Raw genomic sequence first — 22,533 nt, forward strand, 5'->3', positions numbered from 1 at the left:
ATTAAAATGTTGTTCCACTTTCATTACCTAGAAAGGTTTGTTACAGAGCATGTGTATATGAGGTATATTTAAGGTAACCATGTACACAAATAATCGAATTTTTGAACATTTTTTTTTATTTTCTTATAAAATTCTCTGTGTTTTTCTGAACAATTTGATATATAATACATATACATTAGTCAAATAATAAGCTAGGAAAAATAGAAATACATTGTTCAGTCAGTGACAATTATTTTACTTTTCGAGTATGCACTAAGAGCCCAGTAGCATGATTTTAATATAGTAAGCTGTAAGACAGGTGAACAGTTGTATTCTGTAGCCTTTGGATTTGTCTGTCTATTCCATCTGTCAGCATTATTTAGAACAGCTGATTGTTCAAGTGACAATACTTTTGTAATATTGTTTGTTTACATAAACAGTGTTTGTATTTTAGTGAGCTAACTGCAGTGTTTAGTGTATTTTACAATGCCTAGAATAAGAAAGTTTGGAAGAAATAAGTATAAAGGGAACCAGTTTGATTCACAATCAAAATCAACTACACCTAACATATCCAATGTTAGTAGTTCTCCAGTTTCTAACCCTGTCTCAAATGTAGGCTCTAGGCCTAGTTCTCCTGATGATGGTGAGGTAAGATGTTTTGATCTTTCTGTTCTGAGAATAAGCTTCGATATGTGAAACTGTGTGGCAATAAATGTGATTACCTACTCCAGGGATAAAAATACAAAGGGAATTTCATTATTGACTTGGAGGTGTTGAACAATAACCTATCATTATTTGTAAAATGCAGTGAATGTGATGGCACAAATTGTGTTGAAATCGTTTAGAAACCTATACATAGGAAAGGTCTAGAGTTATGTTGGTGTTGTTATGCAGTATATGTGAATCTGAAAAGCCTTTTTACAGTAGTAAGATAACACCAAAAAAATGTATTTGACATCAATGTGCGCTGTGTATATGCCCATCGTTTCTATAGGAAAAGGTAAAGCAGCAGCGGAAACATTGTGCGCTGTAATGGACCTGCCACGACCACCTACCAGATTTTCAGAAATATAATAAAATAATTAGTGATTCAATTGAAGAAGTAGCGGAAAAATAATGATTGAAGTTGCTCGTGAAGCAATAGCAGAAAATGACGATGACCAAAATATAGCTGCATGTTTCGATGGGACATGGCAGAAACGAGGGCATAAATCACTGAATGGCGTGTTTACCGTTACAAGTATGGACACTGGCAAGGTATTAGATGCTGTTTGTTTATCTAAATACTGTTGCTGTAGTATCAAAAAGAGATTGTCTGATACACATGATGAACAATGTACCAAGAATTTTGAGGGTTCTAGTGGTGCCATGGAGGTAGCTGGAGCAAAACAAGTTTTTGAAAGGTCCCATACTCGAGGTTTACGCTATGTAAAATATTTGGGTGATGGTGATAGTAGTGCTTTTCAGTCTGTTATTGAGTCCAAACCATATGGTGACGATGTAATAATAAGCAAATTGGAATGTGTTGGACACATACAAAAAAGAATGGGGAGTAGATTGCGAAGGCTCAAGACAAAAATGCGAGGTGAGATGTTATCGGACGGAAAACCTCTGGGTGGAAAAGGAAGATTGACAGATCAGGTGATTGATAGCTTACAAGTGTACTATGGTAAGGCTATTCGAGACAACACTGATAGTGTATAAAATATGAGAACAGCAGTTTTGGGCCACTTACTTTCACAAGATCTCCACTGACGACCTACCCCAACATGAACTGTGTCCAAAGGGCGTACAGTCCTGGTGCAAATACCAAAGGTCAAAAATTACTGGTGAAAGGTACAACCACAAGCACAATGTAAACAGAAGCTGTGATGAATGTAATAAAACCTATATTTCGAGACCTCACATCATCAGAGTTATTGAAAAAAATGTGTTCATGGCCGAAACCCAAAACTGCAACGAATCGTTAAATAACGTGATTTGGACCAGAATACCAAAAAACAAATTTTGTAACCTTATCTACACTAAAAGTAGGTGTATGGGGATGCCATAATAACATTCAATACAGGAGCCCTAGGAAAAGTTCTAGTGTTACAGAAAACTTTGCAATGAAGCTGGTAGAAACTGTGTTATTAGGCCTACAACATATCGACCAAATAAGGATTTTGGAGGCTAAATATGCCAATAAAATTAACATTAAGACCAAGAGGAAAGCCAAAAAGAAACCTAAAAAGGAAACAAAGAAGACAAAGAAGATGAATCAACTGTGCAATTTGGTGCAGGAAACGTTTTAGTTTATAAGGAACCACATAAAGACAGTTTTTTGCCTCTAGCGAAAAATCAACTTTTTTATAGGTAGGTACCATTTTTTCCTAAACTAATAGTTTGATTTACCTGATTTTTTTTACAGAGTTACTGGATACAATTTCAAACAATGTTAACCTAGTTTTATAACCAAATTAGTCCACAGTTATTAATAAAAAATATATAAATTTATAAAAAGTGAATTTTTTTTTAAAAGTTTTTTAAAACAAATTCTTTTACAAAAAATAATTATTATTTTGAATTAGTATAAGTTAACATTGTAGATACATATATAAATTATGACAGGGAAAAAATGTCATTGCTCTACTATTTATAGTTTGTTTTTAAATGGTACCCAAAGTTGTCCAATTTAACATTGGCGGGATATGGCGTACAAAGTTACCTTAAGGTAGAGTAAATATTTTTTAAGAACATACAATCCCTCTAGCGAACATACATACATACAATAGCTCTAGATTTCCATAAGTGTTGTTGTTTTTATATTTAATGATCTCCCCATAGAAGTAATACTGATCCTATAAACAAAGTCGAAGTACATAATAATTTAACTGAATTGTTATCTTTTAATCATCGTTAAAGTAAAAAGAGTTATCGAGGTATCTTAAGTGTGCTGTTTTCACTGTAAGTGTGGAGTTAAATATCTTATTTCCATTATTACCATTTTTTATATAAAACGTATGTCAATTATTTTTTTAATTTATTTTAATCATTTATGGTTTCCAAATTTCCTTAATAGAATAGAATAAAAGTGACCTTAATAGAATTTCTTACTTATCATTCAGTTCCCATAAACCTTCCCATTTAAGTAAATATTACTGTAGGATGTTTGTTACAAAAATATAAAACTATGATTCTAAGATTTGAAACTATTTTCTTCTTCAACTGGAGAAACCTTAAACAATAAGTATAATCATCAATATAATGCCATCTTAGATGGATGTGGTAGGTGATAACTCTCTTGTACTGTTACATAGTTGGTGGTTATTCCATCCACAATGTACCTTCAGATGTATACCTAAACCTGTCTTACGTACACATTTTTGTTGTCAAAATTAACTTTTGTGAGTTAATCACTAAACATATATTACATTATAAATTATTCTGTATGATTTATTTTTAACTGAAGCTTTGAGGTTTATTTTACATGTGAAGAAGATGATAGTTTCCAATCTTCGAAACGTAGTGTTCTATTTTTGCAACATATGACGATGACAAATGACCAAATATTTGCTATCAGTTGAAATGATCGATCAATAAAAAACAAAGGAAGAAGTGGTATGTGTTCATAATTACTGTAATACTTTGTTGTCATATTTTACGCGAAAATCTTCTTTTAACTGTAACCATATTGAAAGAGAAAAATAATAACAACATACATAATATTTTATAGCCTATAGTAAAACTAGATAATGTAGGCCACATACGTAAATATAACTAAACAAATTGTGACTGTTGATAATGTACCGGTATATATGTGGGTGGGATGTAGTTGCTAAGCCATTATGACTTCCAGGTGAGAGAGCATAGACCTGATTCCTTCCTCCCCAATACCCACTCGCTATCAGATGACAAGCATGGGTGTATTGCGATACTAACTCCTACTCCTCCTTTTGTGATTAGTCTGAAAATGTTTTATTTATGAATAGTTTAAGCTTATTGTATATTAGTAGTTAGTTACCCGCGACTTCGCACGCAATTTCGTAGGATTTTCACGTATATGAGCACTTCTTGTTCGAGAGAATTTATATTTCCGACGCCAATATTGAGTTTCCGTTGTTGCCACGCTCAAGAAAATATGCCAAAAACTTTACATTTATGGCTCTTTAAATTTACTTCGGTCTTAGTATATTTGTTCCGTAGTTGATTTTTACTCCTTTCCCTATCAAGAATATATATAGTTTAATCATTTATAACTAGAGATTCAAAAGTCACAATACAAATCCAAAGGTCACAAACTTTGTAGACGTAGGCCAACATAAATTTATTTGGCTCATTGTGTAAGATGGCGACAATATTGGAGGTTACAACTTTGCTTTCAAGTGTCACTCAAGTTACAACATTGTTCACCATTTCATCCTACATTTCCTCACCAACTTCAAAGTGGCGACATTGGCAAGTCACTTTACTTTACCTACTTCTACGAGGTGGCAGATGTAGGGCAGCTACAACAGGTACACTTTTTTTATTCTTGAAGGCTCTTTATGGGACTTATTCGCCGCACACATAAAAGCTTTACCTTCTGCCAAAGTTAATAATCAAAATAATGCAAGTATCGATTAAACTCTATATATAATGTAAACTCCATTCCCAGTACACGTTGACCAAAAAGCAATAAATAGTCTTGTTTTACTGATCATAGGCACTAGTGATAGGGAACTCTGGATTGCGCAAGAAGAAATAATTCCTCTGGTTAGCTTTAATACACCAATGTTTCTTTTAGAGATGTTAAATAAACATTTTACCCATGAAATATGTAACGTTAAAGAGTATTTTTAAAAAAATAATATTATATATGAACCAACGGTTAGCTATAGTTACTCTAGATATTGAACAAACAACAGGTTTAATGTACCCTGTTGGAAAAGCCACTGAACTACTCAGATCACGATACTAACTATTTATATAACACCAGCTTCTTTCATCGTATCTCTAGAAGTACAGGTAGTGTACTTTTTCTGTCAGTGACATGGTCGGTACTTGCTTTAAGTATTCTGGACCCTCAGCCATATGCTTGAAATTTTTTATGAATAACTTGTTTTTGGTAATTATTAAAGGACGAGTATATCGCCATAAATTAATTAGTACGTGTTAAATATTTTCTATGCCTGATGTCACGCCTTACGGCTTAGTTACACCTAAAAAGAAAATAGATTCTGATCCTTGAAAAACGCAGTATTGTTAATAAAATGTTATACGTTACATTGTGCTGTGACGAATTTTCAAAGTCATGGTATCCTTTTAAGTTATCCATTGTTAATAATAAACTTTAAAGAAAGGACTATAAATTTATCTAAAGTTAATTTAGTGAAATAATATGAGCCAAACATATTTCTTTAGTGTATAAATATAATTTACAGTAAAAGATTAGGAATTTCCTTGTAATAAACATTGAATGTATTTATAACCGTAAATACAAACTGAGTGGTTCAGAAAATATTTAAGGCAGGGAAACATTTCTATACAATATGCTGTTCATGTTATCTATGACTGTGAAGAGATAGTTTTAACTTCGAAACTTTACGTACAGTAATATTTAACCTACATATTTTCAAAATATTGACCTCATATTTTATAAACGAAACATGTTGTTCTGCTTAACACATAACATTTAAATATGTTTTTAGTAAAAATGCATTAAGTTTTGATTATAATATTCTCTGCTTTTGTTTCATACACAGCCCAAAAATTATTGAGTTGTCGGAAAATATAAATTGTAAATTATATGATTACGACTACACTATTATGGAGATTCTTCGAATAATAGTAGGATTTGAGTAGATACACATACTGAGTGATACCATGATCTTACAAATATAAATGTAATATGTGCATAATTTTATTTGAACATATAATGTTATATAAAGAATATCATAACGAGACAAACATTTACTGACATACATGAAATGATCACAGAAATATCGCAAGCCATACGTAGAAATTATTTAACATGCACAATAGTGAGCTTCGAATGTTACATAAGGAATATTATAACGAAACAAACATTTACTGACATACATGAAATGATCACAGAAATATCGCAAGCCATACGTAGAAATTATTTAACATGCACAATAGTGAGCTTCGAATGTTACATAAGGAATATTATAACGAAACAAACATTTACTGACATACAGGAAATGATCACAGAAATATCGCAAGCCATACGTAGAAATTATTTAACATGCACAATAGTGAGCTTCGAATGTTACATAAGGAATATTATAACGAAACAAACATTTACTGACATACAGGAAATGATCACAGAAATATCGCAAGCCATACGTAGAAGTTATTTAACATGCACAATAGTGAGCTTCGAATGTTATATAAAGAATATTACTGTATAACGAAACAAACATTTACTGACATACAGGAAATGATCACAGAAATGTCACCAGCCATACGTAAAAATTATTTAACATACACAATAGTGAGCTTCGTGTATACAGAAAGTACACAAAATTTCAACAAATTCTAATATTTAACCCTCGGAAGCTTATTCTATTCGGAGGTAACAAAAGTACACATGGTTAATACAACATATATAATATCATAATTCATATCTCTCAAATGAAATGTATTTAAAAAGATATACTGTATGTGTTGAAAATGAGTAATTTCATAGAAGGATCTCGCTCCTTGTTCTCCCGTTGGGTTTATATTTAGCAACACCCAGCAAGAGTACGACACGCCACGCCGGATGTTGACTTGTAATAAAGCGCGGCCTGACTGACAGATGTCGTCGCTACCAACTCTACAGACTGTCTGCTTGAAACTCAAGTGCCTTGTCTTTCTTACGCAATATAAATTTGAATATCGTATTATGTAGGGCTGCAAGTTTTAAAACGCATTCTCAGCTAAAGTTACCTCTGACAACTTAATGACTTTGTAAGAGGTATCAATATAAAAATCATTAAAATTATATTTTTAAGTTTTAGATTCAATACCAATACTTCATCTTGGGACTTATTTTTGCGTTGCTTAATTTCTTAAAACCATAAAGACCAGCTACTGTTTCTTTTTTCCACGTCCTAGGTAAAGTCGGTTTCACATTAGATTTCTTCAGTTGTGTTGGTTGACATTCAGCAAATACTACGCAACTCAAAAACACTGCTTCTGTTGTCAACTAGAATCAATTTACTGACTACTTACAATGGTTTATTAGTCTGAGGAATAACGTCCAAAACCTGGCCTGTTATAAATTATTTCTGGAACTCTAGAACTTAAGAGCACCGAGGGAAGAAAAAAAGCATGTGATAGATCAGATGTTATGTTTATATTAACAACAATAAGCTGTAACTGCATACAATTTTTATCACACCCGCATTTAAGCAATTTTTAGTAACTACGCGGCATACAGTTTTTCTAGATTTAAAATTGAACTATTGTAGACCAAACCAAGGTCTGTGGCAATATCTTTAAACTTTATTGCAAAAATGTAGTTTTAAAAACTATTTTAGAGCAAATATGCTTGTACTAAATACCCTAACATATAAACTCTTCTCCCTAAACAAGTTATACTGACAGTAAATAATAATGTTTAAGTAAATAATGTTCACCAGTCTTTAGGGTTAATTTTAAGACAGGGCCTAATGGCCTAAAAAATAAACCCTTTTGTATGTATAAATGATACAAGTAAAGTCATTGTAATTTTAATTTTAATTATGAAAGGCCATTAAACTAAAAATTTGTACTTTTTGTGTTTTGTACGTTTTTATACATAACTGTTCACGCGTCTAGTAAATAATAAGGCTGGAACGTTGTTAAAATTTTGTTAATTACATCCCATAAAACCCTAAGATTGTGTTTACAAAATGTTAAAGTTGTCATATTTTAGTATTATACCGATGAGAGAGCCCTTAAAGTTGATATTTTCAATGTTTTTTAAAAGGTTTGCTTTATTTTTAGATCTACTAGCTCGTTTTGTCTTCAATGCATTCCTCATATGCCCTCATATGTAAATCATCCTGGATTACTACACGACCGATGACGATGTCAACTTTTAGTAGTTTGAATGATCTAGGGAGTGACATTTACCACGTCCCCTATGGAGTTCATGTGAAAACACGTCCATGCATACATTTTTTACCCTTATAATTGCTTTACAAATAACTGACTGACAAACTATGCCTATACCTGGAATAATAGATAACTTTTAAATTTACCATTTTGTCATAGTATTACATTACAACAAATTAACGTTTATGTTGTATTGGAACAACGTGTCGTAAATGGCTGTTTGGCTTACAAGTGCCGGATACTGCAATGGTCAATTCAAGTGATTGAATGTGTTCTCTTAAAACTGTATAACAATTTTGAACGTATTCTCGTTAAAACTGTATAACAATTTCAAGAGTTTTATAATGTACGTGTATATTTAGGTATTTTATTCAATTTATTTGCGAAGTTGATTCGTATTATAAATCTTGGATATAATTTAAATCAATTCATTATGCGTTATTAATAATACTTTTGCCTCGAGTTTACATTATTTTATATGTTTTTTAGAATATTTTACTCTTTATGTATAGGTTTAAGATTTATTTCTCTCACTCTTCCCATTAAGTTTTGTTCACATACAAATTTCCAAATAAAATGGTATGAATTTTTCTAATGAAATGCACCTATAAATTTAGATTCAATCATTTCTGTGTACTTAGGTTTTAAACTATGTAGCATTATTCCGCTTTTCGTCAATTTCATATCACACAAAACTTTTACTTTTAATGCATTATCAATTGTACTATGGATAATCTTGTGACAGACACTGGGTAGAGCACTATTTTAATTCATTTTATGTTTAGATCATGTGAATTTTAAATAGTCAACACGATTATACCAACACTATAGTTATACATTCATGGGTATTATTCGTTTGTTTAATATTTGATTTGTAACTAATTTTGACCTCTACGACACGAGGTATAGCAAGTAAAATTTAATTTTGAAAACGTGCTAGACCATGAGTTTCACATTGACTGTGATATTTCTTTATATAGCTGATATAAAGAATATATTTTTCTTATATAATGATTATACTTCTAAAAGTGAAACGTTTAGCATTTATTTTCAGAATTCGTCCTTCAAACTCAAGTCTAGTGGCTAATCAATGTCACCAGTAACAGATATGGTCAGATGACTTTTTTGCAGTCTTTATCATTTGCGTTTTACTCATATAGCCTTCTCTGAATCTTCAAAACTGAAGTTTTAAATAAGTGCCGACTGTAAGTCAACGGCTAATAACTAGCATTTCTAATAAATACAGCTAGATACAGCGAGATCTAGAGAAAGCTGGATAATGAACAAAATTCGCTCGTGGTGCCTGATTTGTTCTAAGTATGTTCTACAGGACCGATGAGAGAGAAGAGTTGAAAGGTAAAATACGGTGCTCAGCTTTATACTCAATAAGATTGAGTGTGTCTGTAAGAGATATAAATATAAAAATATAAGTTTTGTTTAGGCAATCATAATTTTGAGTTGATGGGAGCACGCAGTTTTGCTTTGTAACAACATACGTATGCATTAATAAAATGGCCACCAATAGATTCGCTGGCATAAAAAGAGTAAAAATGTATAATTCCATCACCTATAAAATTAGATTGAAAAATATAAACATTCAGTATTGTTTGCTGATTTATTTGGATGTATTGTTTGGTTTAGTCTTAGTTATTATAAAGATGCCTTGAGTGAAACCTTCTAATAGTTAAAATTAAGTTTAAAAACTACGTGTTATCAAAATATAATGTAATAGTTGATTATGTATATACCTTTACGTGTCAATTTCTATTATTCAATTATTGAAGAACATTTTGAGTGATAATGTAAGTGAAGTTTGGAACAAAACATTACACTTCGTTAGAATTTACCCAATTATTCACATTAAAAATTAAACAGTAATTACCGGCTGTCATTACTGAGGTTGACCATGTTAATTAGATGTCAATGCCCTATCTCTATTCATACCCCATGCCTTTCCTAATTTACTTTTCCAATATAAGTATCATAGTACCTGAGTAGGAATATCTTGAGACATAGCCTTAATCAATAACGTGAGATAATTCCATCTTCGCACCTTGTTCTATCTCACTCCATTAGGCCGGTAAACTTGGATATACCAACATGCTCAACATCGGATACCTTCATGTAAAACGCAAGATCCAAGCATTTTAAAGTTATATTTAAAACATGTGGAGTCACTATTTCTGCAATCCATCCGACTTTCCTGCATCAAGTCTGGAAGTTATTAACTTCCAAATTAGACCTCAACGAGAGCCTTTGCCAAACCCTTTTTATTACATAAGACATTGATGACCACATATTATCGTAAATTATACTTAAAACTCTATTAGATTAATAAGCAAAGAGTAATGAGATTTTCCACTCTAGAATCACGTAGTGTTATTCAAATGAGAGATTCGAAATCAATTTACCAAAACCCAATTTTAAATTATAAAGTCTGTATAAGCAAATTTATGATTTTCAAATTATTCTATCCCCTTAGGTATACAGGCATGGGCGATTTAAAGTAGTCAGTTATATCCTAAATTTGTTGAAATGATCGGTATATAATGTAATGAAATAATCGTTTTATGTTTAATCTTAGAAGTGACTTAGATAACTTAAAAATTATTTTTTAAAGTTAGAAATCTTTCGCGGAATATTTTTCTTGTTTGAGAAGTGGAAGAAAAACTCAGTTCATTGTGATCGTTTCACGAACTTTTAAGCGGGAACTTGTTCAACTTGCTCAATCTTGTCCGTAATGTTCAAACTTTCACTTCTTTTAACACTGTTTTCTCTATCTTCCTCAAGTTTTAATACAGAGATGCAAACAAGAAATAATATAAACCGTGATGAAATATAATTTGCTATACATAACACATTTCAAGTAGTCTCAATCTAATTAGTAATTGTTTATTATAGAAGAATCTAAACGTGACGAATGTCATTAAAGTATTTATAAACAGGGGATTTCGACTTATATGACAATCCTTTTTGGTATTGCAAAGAAACCACTAGACTTGTTCGTTCTATACCTATTTTCCTAAAACACTTTCTTTGGAGAGGGTTTACTTCCACTACTAACGAACGAATCTTCGGATATTGTTTGAAAAATAATTACGCTTCAAACACATATGACAAAATTGGGAAGTCCTTAAGTTTTAGTTGAGCGTATTTCGCTTTCGAATATGAAGAAAGTCTTCTAAGAGTTCAAACAAGTAATGATTCATAAACTTTACCTATGCCGCTAGAAGTAATTGTGAATTTAAATATTGCAACTTTGTAACAAAACACGATTGTTATAAAAATTTAGTTTGGATATATAAGCCTCCATATATTACTTCAGCATCTGATAGTGCCATTACAACTACCACGACTGAAGATTTGGATATGCAGAAAAAAGAAATTTGAAACGGTATATTTGAATTATGAGAAAATATTTTAATTAAGTGGACATTTCTGGTTCATTCTCTACCTTACGCAACTCTCTACCATTAAAATAACGGTTCATATTTTTGCTATCTAATTCTGTTCTCATTAATGTGCTCTTATTAAAAAGGTAGAGTGTCTTCAATAAACAAGCAATTATAGTTTTATAAATTTTATCTAAGGTCTATAATTGAAATCCCCTACATATATCTGAGTTTTTTAATATCCACCGCATTACATCATTTTACCAATTGTATATATATATATATATATATATATATATATATATATATATATATATATATATATATGAGACCCCCAACAAAAGGTCGAGAGAGGCTTATAACGGTTAGTATCGAAACTCCCGTGAGGATTGTTGAGGATACAGTAGTTCTGTATTACTCTTCTCAGCCTATACTACACTGTCGAGTCATACATTAACGACACTCTTACTTTGTGAGCTAGGATTTGAGAGCCAATTCTTGTAATATTAGTACACAACCTAGATATTCTTGAAAACGAAAGGATAATTTTTCGAAGAAAGAAATAAATTATCAGCCACGATAGTTTTAGGTAGGATGCAATGGAAACGTATCGAAAGAAATAAAAATCTCAAACTAGATATTTTTCACATCCGTCTAAACCCAAATGCCATACACTTAAATAATAGTTGTGCCACCGTAGTTCAGTTTAAAACAGTTATTGATATAGTTGTTACTTTCAGTCATACAATCGGTTTCAAAATGGTTGGCTAACGTTTATTACAGTTTTGTTTACTTGTCTGAAATGTGGTAAACTAAACTATTGTAACCCTGTAAAACTTTAAAACAACTCCTCGCATATGTTTTTACATTTATGACATTACGGAAACTTACTCATTTTTATCAACCCAAATGAACAAATACAATATTATTTATCTATAGTGATAACGATTTCCTCCACAAGATTTGTGCTAATAAGTTGAATAGAAGCATGGTCAATACACAATTTGACCAATAACTGCCTCATTATCATTGTATGATTTTTATACAATTTAAAACTGTAACTAAATATTTTGGGCTCATTATTAACGATGGATGATTCAAAGCGATAACAGGATTACACACACTCGCGCGCGGTCTCCTGCGCACGCCAATAGAATCACAAACAACAAATCTAAACATGTACAATAGAACACAATTCAGTTCAAAAGCTGAGTGAGTGACAAATTCCACAACTCATCAACATTGTTCGTGTGAAAATAATTACACGAAATAGAATAGAATGTTTATAATTTTATGAAGAGTGAAATTTGATTTATTTGTATTTGAAAAAAAAAAACTTCCGATGTAAAATGAACATTTCTGGTTTATCTTGTGGAAGGTTTATCTTGTTTTTTTAGTAATAGTAACTTTCTTTTATGTTTATTATATTCCCCTTTTACTTTTGCATGGCATGCCATGAAAAAGTAGTACATATATAGCTGATAAATAATCTGTTGTTTTAAATTCCAAATTAATTACAATTAAGTATGATAACTCTGATATCATATAAATCTGCACTGTAAACCTGTGTAATTAACAAATAAATAAACTAGTAAAGTATAATTTTATTTTTAAGAATATACAGAAGCCCATACTTATAACCCCGCAAGGAATATTCACAAGTGTGCGTAACAATGCTAACGTGTTTATTTAGTCAAATAAGTAAGTAGGTTGCCTAAACCCTGATGCAATGATATATCACATCTTAATGGTTATTATAGTAAGACGTATTTCCATACGTGTTTCAATATACTAAGCAATATAATTAACGTTAAAAACTTCCACACATAATAATAATAACACCTAAATAAGTAATTAGGTTATAAGCTCGGACAACGTAACAATTTAAAGCCTACCCGGGCTTAACACGTCAATGCTTGGAAGGTTGTTGGTCGGTAATAAATTAAAATGTATTTTTATAAGAAAATTTTGAATAAGTAGAAATGTCGCTAAGAAAATCTTTTTTATTTTAATAATAGTATAACTACTATAAGCATTGATAAAAATGAGTACACAATAGAATATTTGTATACAAGTCTCATTCACGATACAAACACATCCACTTTATAACATTTTCTTTCCTCCTTGTCCCTTTGGCCTTTTCTCGCCAGCCTCACTAATCGCCTAATGGGCCGATGTGGTTACCCAGTCCGCTTTGTGTTTCCCTTATTCCATTAGACGGCGGCCCGGCCGTCTTGTGCTCTCTCCTCTAATCCGGTTACTTCACTGAGGAAAACATCTTCACGGAATCTTTTTGTACGACTCAGATAATGGTTTTATCCTTGCCTTTTTGAATTCACACGTCTCAAGTTTTCCTTTTCTTATATTCATCTTAATGTACAAAGATTTAACACCACCCGACCCATCAAGAAATTCATGTACAAACACCAGTTTAATCGAAATTCCGAACTGAAGAGTTATTAGATGCTTATTACCTGAAAGAGCACCATCCGTAAGTACACGATGTCACGATCATAAGTTAAGAGATCAAATTAAGACATCCCACAACTTATCTCTTTCTATTCCTGGAGGAGAAGATGCTTACATCGATAAACAAAACCAGAAGCAGTTTTACGAGCTTAAACCAATACCAGTACAGCTCTGGCAGTGTCCAGCACCCCACTGTGGAGTCGGTAAACAAGAGATCAATGTGTCAAGAGGTCGTAAATAGAGTTTAAGAGCTCTCCACCTCCCCTCACACCAAACACCATAGTGAGGGCATAGTCCTCTGGCTGTAAACAGAGGGCTAGGATAGCGCGTGTATGGCTCTTACATGTTACAGGTAGAAATTACGTTAAATAGGATAATTGTAACAACACGTGGTATATAAGAAAAGAAAAGTTACAAAAAGTTATCTTCTTTTCTACTTGAGCCTATCCTTGCAATTTCATATAAATGTTCCTTAATCAGGAAAGTTTATAATACGAGTTCAATTAATTTAGTGTTTCCTAGAAGATTTGAAGTATAAAAATTATACGAGACTATCCTAACTGGCGTATTGTTTACCAAAAAATTCATAAAAGTTTTCTAATTCCTAGTCAAAATACATGCAAATCTATTTATGATGTTATCATATGTAAACCCATTGATTATAAATGAAAAGGACATGGAAGTTTCGGCCAATTATTATTAACTATTGGTTATTATGGTTTTGTGTGTTTGTGTGTTTTACTGAGGTTAATCTATAATATGTTTATTCCTATTTCGAAAAACCCCTCCAGGCTACGTCTTACTGGTCTTGAAAAATCCCTTTTTGCCTTATCAGTAGATGCCAAATGTTTGTAAACGTTATAATGTGACAACACAATCATATGTTTAATAAATTTATGTACAATTTTAATTTGTTTACGTTTGTAGTACTGACAGTATAGAGTAAGCTAACAAGTAACAACAATTCTTATAACCTCTTTGTCATCAATGATGAGTAAAGTTTATCTAGATAATAAAATTAAACATTTTTTTTAATACACCTCCTACCATCTCAAAATTTTCGCAAATATTAAGTAAGCAGTGCTTGATCATTATCGTAAAAGAGATATCAAAGAAAATTTACCATCTAACCTTTGACACAGATTTAAAGGCTGTAAAATAATAAATAACATTTGAATTGCTTTTTGACTGAATTAGGCATTTTATACAAACTCAACTATGGGACCAGAAATAACTTAGAACGGAATACACTGCAGTGACCATAGTGATACATTCTTTTTAGAGAAGTAGGCTTTTCTCAAATCTGCGTACTTGTATATATCCTTGATCAGTGCATGAAGGCAAATTCAACTTCCGTTTCATAACCCGATTATTTATTTTGAATGTGATAACCGAAAGCTAAGATCTATTCTAAATTCTAAACCTAAATTCTACTTCAGGATTTATAAGTACGGCGTAAGTAGCGTGCCCACGAGGGCGTAAAATAGTTTAATTGTACCTTAAATCGTTAATCAAGAAACATCGGAGTTATTTCAAGGTAAACTCTTTCACTCTCTGACTTGAAAGCCCCAAAACCTTTTCTGTGATTATCACCTAACTTAGGAGTGTTTAGAATATAAATTAAAAGTAATATGCCCACGATTTTCCTGTTTTTCATTATGTAATAGCGTGAGAAAAAATTCTAGTGTACTATATACTTTACATTCATGCAAAATTATGCATTGAGCTTAACAAAGTACATATTTCAATTGTTGCTAAGGCCAGTACTTCGCAAGTCTAATAAGTCAAATATGTTTGTATTCGCACATTCGTCTCTCCATAGCTTCAAAATATAAACTCCAATGTTGCTAATACACTTAAACCAGGTATTTTGCACGCACCTGTGAATATAGATCGGTCTTTTGGGAAATTTGCACTGACTACAATATGGGTACACAGAAAAAGTTAAACAGTTTAAGTCGGTCAATAAGGAGAGAAAGTTAAAACAATAGATATTAGACTAGATATACATATTTATGTATGTAATATAATAATATTATCTTACTATAGGTGTTTACACCCACTGTTGTAGTAGTGGTGGGGTTGTCACCAGTATGTCCTCCCACAGGCCAGGCCCGCTAGTCATACAGCAATCCTTATGACCCGGAGCAAATATTTCACACTTATTCTAGTCTCGTCTCGTCAAGTCTCATTTAGTTATCACTAAGCGCTAGATTTTCACTTGAGTAAACAATAAATGAGGGTAGTATACGTAACCCAAATTCATTATAATCTAGTAGTCAAAATTGTTTAAGTTTTTCTCATAAACGTTATTGTAAGATAAACTTATAACCTACTTGTCAGAATGCGAATTTCAAACAACTTGGGATACAGTTAAAATTTGAAATTAATAAGGATGTTTTTTCTTTGGGTTATATGCTTTATTTTCGGATACATTAAAGTTGTTGGTTATATTCTTCACAACCCTTTAATGTATCTTTGCTTAAGAACTTGTTATCAATTTCAAAAGTAATATATGCATTTAGAATGACAAAGTTCTATAATTATAAGATGATTAATATGGTTAAACTTAATATTTTACGATGTTATAGGTCTAAGATAATCTAACATGTATCTTTCCTTAGTAAAAAGATAAACATGTCAGATATGTGTGTGTGTGTGCGCGTGTGTGCATGCGTGTGCGTGTGCGTGCGGTGTGTGTGTGTGTGTGTGTGTGTGTGGTGTGTGTGTGTGTGTGTGTGTGTGTGTGTGTGTGTGTGTGTGTGTGTGTGTGTGTGTGTGTGTGTGTGTGTGTGTGTGTGTGTGTGTGTGTGTGTGTGTGTGTGCGTGTGTGTGTGTGTGTGTGTGTGTGTGTGTGTGTGTGTGTGTGTGTGTGTGTGTGTGTGTGTGTGTGTGTGTGTGTAATGTAAGAGATTTTGTGACGCAAAAGATAAAATATGAAAATAGTACAGCTTGGAACATTACATATCTGACAGAAATGTAACTTCATTAGCACATTTTGTGAGCAACTATGAACACTTTATAGTATTATATAATGTTAGGAAAAGGTTTTAACATGTAACAGTACTGTGAAATGTCAAAATCTTGAAGAGAGAGCCAGTAGTACCGTATATAAAACATCGCTGAGAAGATAATGTAATAATTACATCAGAACATTAAAGGATCAACCTGCTTAGTTGACTAAAGCTGATTAACAGCGTCGCTGATTAGACTTTTTAGTGACATTAGAATCTAGTGATATTTTTATTCCGGTTTTATATACATTTTTAAATGTTTGAATACAAATTATCAAAACCTACAACGATTACAGTATAAACCTCCAACCGCATACAACCTCTTAATAAAAAGTTAAACAGTGAGATGCGACTTCGGTTTACCAATACTACAATAAAACCAATATTTTTCTTAAACGCACACCCTGTATAATCTAAGTATTTCCAAGGGAATAATATTGTTTTAACACAGAGACGATGAAAATCAATCAACCTGACCGACTCTATAAGAATCGAGATCAGCAAGTTTGATTATTCACCTAATACAAAATTAAAAAAGAAAATGTTACTCGTAAAAGAAGTATCCTCGTATTACGGGTAACGTTAATTTGTTCTTCTTGTTTATGGACTGTTAAAGTTTAGCTTATCTTAGCGGGAAAGAACGATATAAGCCACTCAAATGCTGTGCATTTCTACCTGCAACATGCTTTAGTATCACATCGTGTTTCACTTACAAATTTAGACATTCTTATAGCAGATAAAAGTACTCAATGGAATTAACACACATCAATTTGTTATGCATAGTTCTATAAAACAGAATTGTTTACAGATTTCAAAGGAAAGAACTTGTTAATAATATTCTTATCTTTTTTTGTCTTAAGTACATAATACAAGCCGGATACAATTCTAAATCTAACTTGAGCGATTCATTGTTTCATTTTTTAAATATATTTACAGAGGTACATCAAACTCCATTCACCTAAAGCATTCTTTGAACCTAAGTTTATTTATAAAATAATAAGGTTTTACCTAATTAACAAACTTAAAATAAACTTAAAATAAGGAGGTGTTACTATGTACCTTTTTTGTATGTCCATCGATTTTTCCAAACTACAGAACCGATTTTAATGAATATTATTAAAACCATGTAGGGAAGATACATAAAGCAATTTGTGTATATACCGTATTTTAAAATATTAAAAGTAACCTAAGAAATGCCAGAAATCATCACTTGCTGTATTTGTCTTCAGAATGATATCGCCATTGGAGGAAATAAAACCCGAATCTAGGAGGTACAGGGTTGAGTGCGGTAATTTTAATTTTCCTAATTACTATAGATTATCTCATAGTTGTTGTGGGAAGCCTCACATTTATATCTTGGTTCCAGAAACGCTTCTGTAGGAGTTCTTTGAAACATGACATGAGTAAAGAAACGTTAAAAATATCGAGATTAATTCCATCTAATGATTCTAATATAGGTCGTAGCTATGGATCATATTATGTGTTCATGGTCATGGCCAAGTGACAACCATATTGAATACAATTTTAACAATCTGCTTGAGCAATGTAGAATCTATATGGACTATGAAGGTGGATTGAATACGGTGATTATAAATTTCTCCATTTTTTTAACTCAGATTTACTGTAGGAAGCTTCCTAGTTTATACCAGAGACCAAATAGTACCCCTCTAAGAATCTTTTAAATATAGCACAGAGCAACGAACTGAAATAAGTTGCAGATATGTTTTCTTTCAACGGCCATAACCGACCTCACAGACGTTAAAGAGTATTATGCTGTTTGTTATAATGAGGTATATTTTAGAACAGATAAATAAGAGACGGATCAGAATGTAACGATTTTCAACTAAACATATATTACCCCACATACACATTTCCCCCCACAAATGTTTCGTCATTCATATCTCATTCCCGGTACTGCGTTCTTTGAGAAGGTTTCTTATTCCAGTCGTGAACAGATCGGTGTATTGAGCAGGAATTTAATTTCATTGGCTAGAATAAATGCAAAATAACAATTTACTTTCCGTAATGTATTGGGATGGGACCTCAGTTGGAGTACATGTGGAATACATTTCAAGGAGCAGAGAGACAGTATGGAATGCAGGTATTACGAATTATCTAATTATGGGACATTGTATGGGGAATGTTACTTTGTCAGAGTTTAAGTGCCGAATCGTTAGATACTCTGCTCAACATATCATGGAACATCGGTACGGAGTAGGTTATGGTTCATTTCCTTTGATAAATGAATGGTACACTAAGAATATGCACTTTCCTCAACAGAATACTTATGTACTAAAAAGGTCCACTAAATGTTAGATCCCTGAATATCATTTTGATTCCTTATTATGGGAGAGTGTACACAGCATTAGCCACAAAAATTAAAATATTATAATATTTTTTAAATAACATAAACTGACTTCAAAAATCAATAAAAAATCGAGGAATTAAAAAGTAAAAAATTAATTTTAATTTGAGAAAACAAAAATTAGTTGACACTGATAAAATACAATGTTGTTACGTTGGCTCCAAATTTAATGTATATTAAAAACTAAAATAATTTTATAGATTTGAAGATGGAACGCGGTTATGTAAAATATGTTAATAAGGGTATAGCAATTTTAGAACATCTTACAAATGAAATACCGTAATTAAATTACTTAACTGATAAAACTGATACAGTCTATATTTTTAAATCACTCTTTTGTAGAGAGTAGAATCACTAATAAACACAAACAAATAATACAACTGTGAATGCAGTGAAACATTCACAGTGACATTTCATTTTATAGGTCTATTTCATGAAAACACAATGACATGAACCAAACATCTCTACGACAATCCTAGCAAAAGTTATGGTCAAATAACGCCTTACAATGTAATGATACCTAGAAAAGACAACTCTTACTATAACTCTATGCACACCAGAAACATTAGATACTACGTAAAGGGATCAGTTGGGGCACCTCAAAGTCTTACTAAAGGATATCACGTATTGTGTTGATATGCGCAAAAAATTGACATTGTTCATACAGATTATTATTTTTTGCGTTTTTGTAACTTTTGCTGGAAGCGGCGTAGTTGTTTTCTTAGTGTCATTGTGTTCCTATTCAATAACCCTTTAATGACATGCCACAAGAAAGGGGTTGCAATTTTAAAATTTAAAGTTACCTTTTTCTACCACCCTTTGAAAAGGGGGTGACATTTTTTAACCCTCCAAACAATCCACATTAGTAATTTAATAAGTATGGTGAAGGTTGCACATTGATATCTATATCCATTTGGAGTATAACCAGTCGTATCAGGACTTAATTTACACCCTGCATATGCAAAATAATTAAGTATTTCATGGTACTCTCGAATTGTTATTGCAAAATATGCCTTGTAAGATTTCACAAACTCCCTGCCATACACATCATCTCTTCAAATGCTTTTTTCAAGGATAAATAAAGATACATTTGATCTTGTGTTCGTAAGTTTCTACAAAGCAGTGGAGAGAGTTAGCACTTGTTTTGTAAATGTAATGAATGTATCTTTGTAATCCTAGCGTAGGTGGTGCGTCCTATTTTACTATCGGAGAATACTTCAGAGTAAGAAGCTACAAAAAAATTATTTATTATCATTACTTGTACGAACACTATTTAAACTAAGGGTGTTGGAACTATATGCAACAGCTTTTAAAGCCCCAGATGTGGGAGCTGTATATATTACTACACTACGAAATAGTGTTGCTTTTACCGAATGAAAGAGTGCAATAGTTGATTGATACTTTTGTAGGTTGAGGAATGACAAGCATGGGGGTGCTTGGTGTCCTCGGCATATGGTCACACAGGAGGCAAGGGAGTTCCTGGAGATAGACCTGCAGCAGGTGTACGCTCTCACGGCCACCAAGACTCAGGGCCGATACGGTAACGGCCAGGGGCAAGAGTATGCCGAGGAGTTCTTCCTGGACTATTGGAGACCCGGCTTCAACAAGTGGAGGAGATGGCAGAGCTTCGCTGCCAAGTCTGTAAGTCCCGACATTGTATAATCTTTCGTATTACAAGTATCCAAATAGCTGAGGTGATAGCCGAAAAGTTTCTGGTGCTGTCCACTACTAAACAAATAATACAATTCTAAGGAACCAGTTAGAAAACTGATCATAATTCGCAAAAGGTTTAGGGGCACAATCTATGATTTGAATGAGCCTTAGCCTAATAAGCGTAAATTTAGAAATTAAGATTTATATTAATAATATCCTAATTGAATTGAATAATTCCTTCATAAAACTACCTTAACTTAGTATGTTTGTATTTACATATTCCGTATTGCATGAAATCGTTGTAAACCATTTTGTTGTAAACATTTATTATTGTAAACAATAAAATCAGGATATTCAGAACATAATTCAAAAATTCTTGGTAAAAAGATTTCACAGAGTTCTCTGGCTTTAGAATAATTAGAGATAACTTGTCACTCATGCAAGTTTGCCTAATGAACTCTTTTGGAGTTCTTTAAATAACGAGCCTATCGTACTACATCCCTCACACTAATCAGGGAGGCTCGATGAAGTGCGTTGTGGAGTTTGTCAAAACCACTATCGCTATAACACGGTTACTTAAAAACCTGTTTATGGCCAAACAAATCGAAGATTGTTAGTTTTACAACTATACTATATATAATATAATAATAAACTTCCGTTATAAGTTACCTTTATGTTCCGTTATCGAATATTATAAAACATAAAGTAGATTCTTAATAGCACCTTCCACTAAAAGAATTATGATGTAAGTTTATATTAATAATGTGTCTAAGTACCAGCTTTATTTTATGGTTTGGGGTCTGATTTGAGACTGATTTAGCAATTTGCACGACTTTCCCTTCGGTTATCGGTTATGGTATTTTATAGAGACTTCATATGTATTGTTATAAAAATAAGAATGATTATTTAAATAACAAGTATTTTGTCTATCTTTACAAATAGGTTATTTCCTCGTGTTTAGGAATTAGGCTAACAGAAATATAATACTTATCGTCCGCTACCAGGACTTACACTAACGATCATTTGTGAGGCTCACAATATCAGACGCCGCGCCGCGCAGCGCCGTTTGTAATCCGGAGTGCCGGTGCAGGTGAGGCACGTACTGCTCTTAGTACATTACTGGGAGGTCGTGGCTGCGGCGGGAGCTGATAAGAGAGACACCCGTGCCTTATCAATCCGTGGGAGTCGCACCTCTGTCTCCGTCACATCATTAACATACAAATGAGTCTCAGTCTAAACTTGCAATTATTGAGCTTTGTAAGAGTGACAGACCTCCTGAACAGAATATACTTCCTTCTAACTTACTTCACTTCTAACCTTCTATTGAATCTGAACATCTTCTTATACTAGGTTGTTCATTAATAACATAATTTTAAATTTAAATCGTATTTATTTCGTACTGATAATTTCTAACAAGATTATATTTTTCCTTTAGAAGAATAAATAGATTATTGTAGCATTCAAAATTGGGGGAGCCTTATATTGAATGAGTGATAATTTTTTGGAGCAATTTAACCTACAGTGCAGTAATAAATCCAGAATTTGGAGCTTTAGTCTTTAGTCAAAAGAGCGTTGATGAAGTTCCAACATTGTCATC

General features: G+C 32.4%; 1 protein-coding gene across 1 annotated transcript in view; it reads left to right on the forward strand.

The window, feature by feature from the left end:
- LOC124369755 (discoidin domain-containing receptor 2) overlaps nt 1-22,533 on the forward strand; it is a 229,729-nt gene that overhangs the window by 160,748 nt on the left and 46,448 nt on the right. Inside the window, exon 5 of the mRNA XM_046827839.1 lies at nt 20,693-20,924. Coding sequence (XP_046683795.1) covers nt 20,693-20,924 — 232 coding nt within the window. The remainder of the gene's footprint in view (nt 1-20,692; nt 20,925-22,533) is intronic.

Source organism: Homalodisca vitripennis, chromosome 1 (assembly GCF_021130785.1).
Source record: "Homalodisca vitripennis isolate AUS2020 chromosome 1, UT_GWSS_2.1, whole genome shotgun sequence".
In the NCBI taxonomy this organism is placed as follows: domain Eukaryota; kingdom Metazoa; phylum Arthropoda; class Insecta; order Hemiptera; family Cicadellidae; genus Homalodisca; species Homalodisca vitripennis.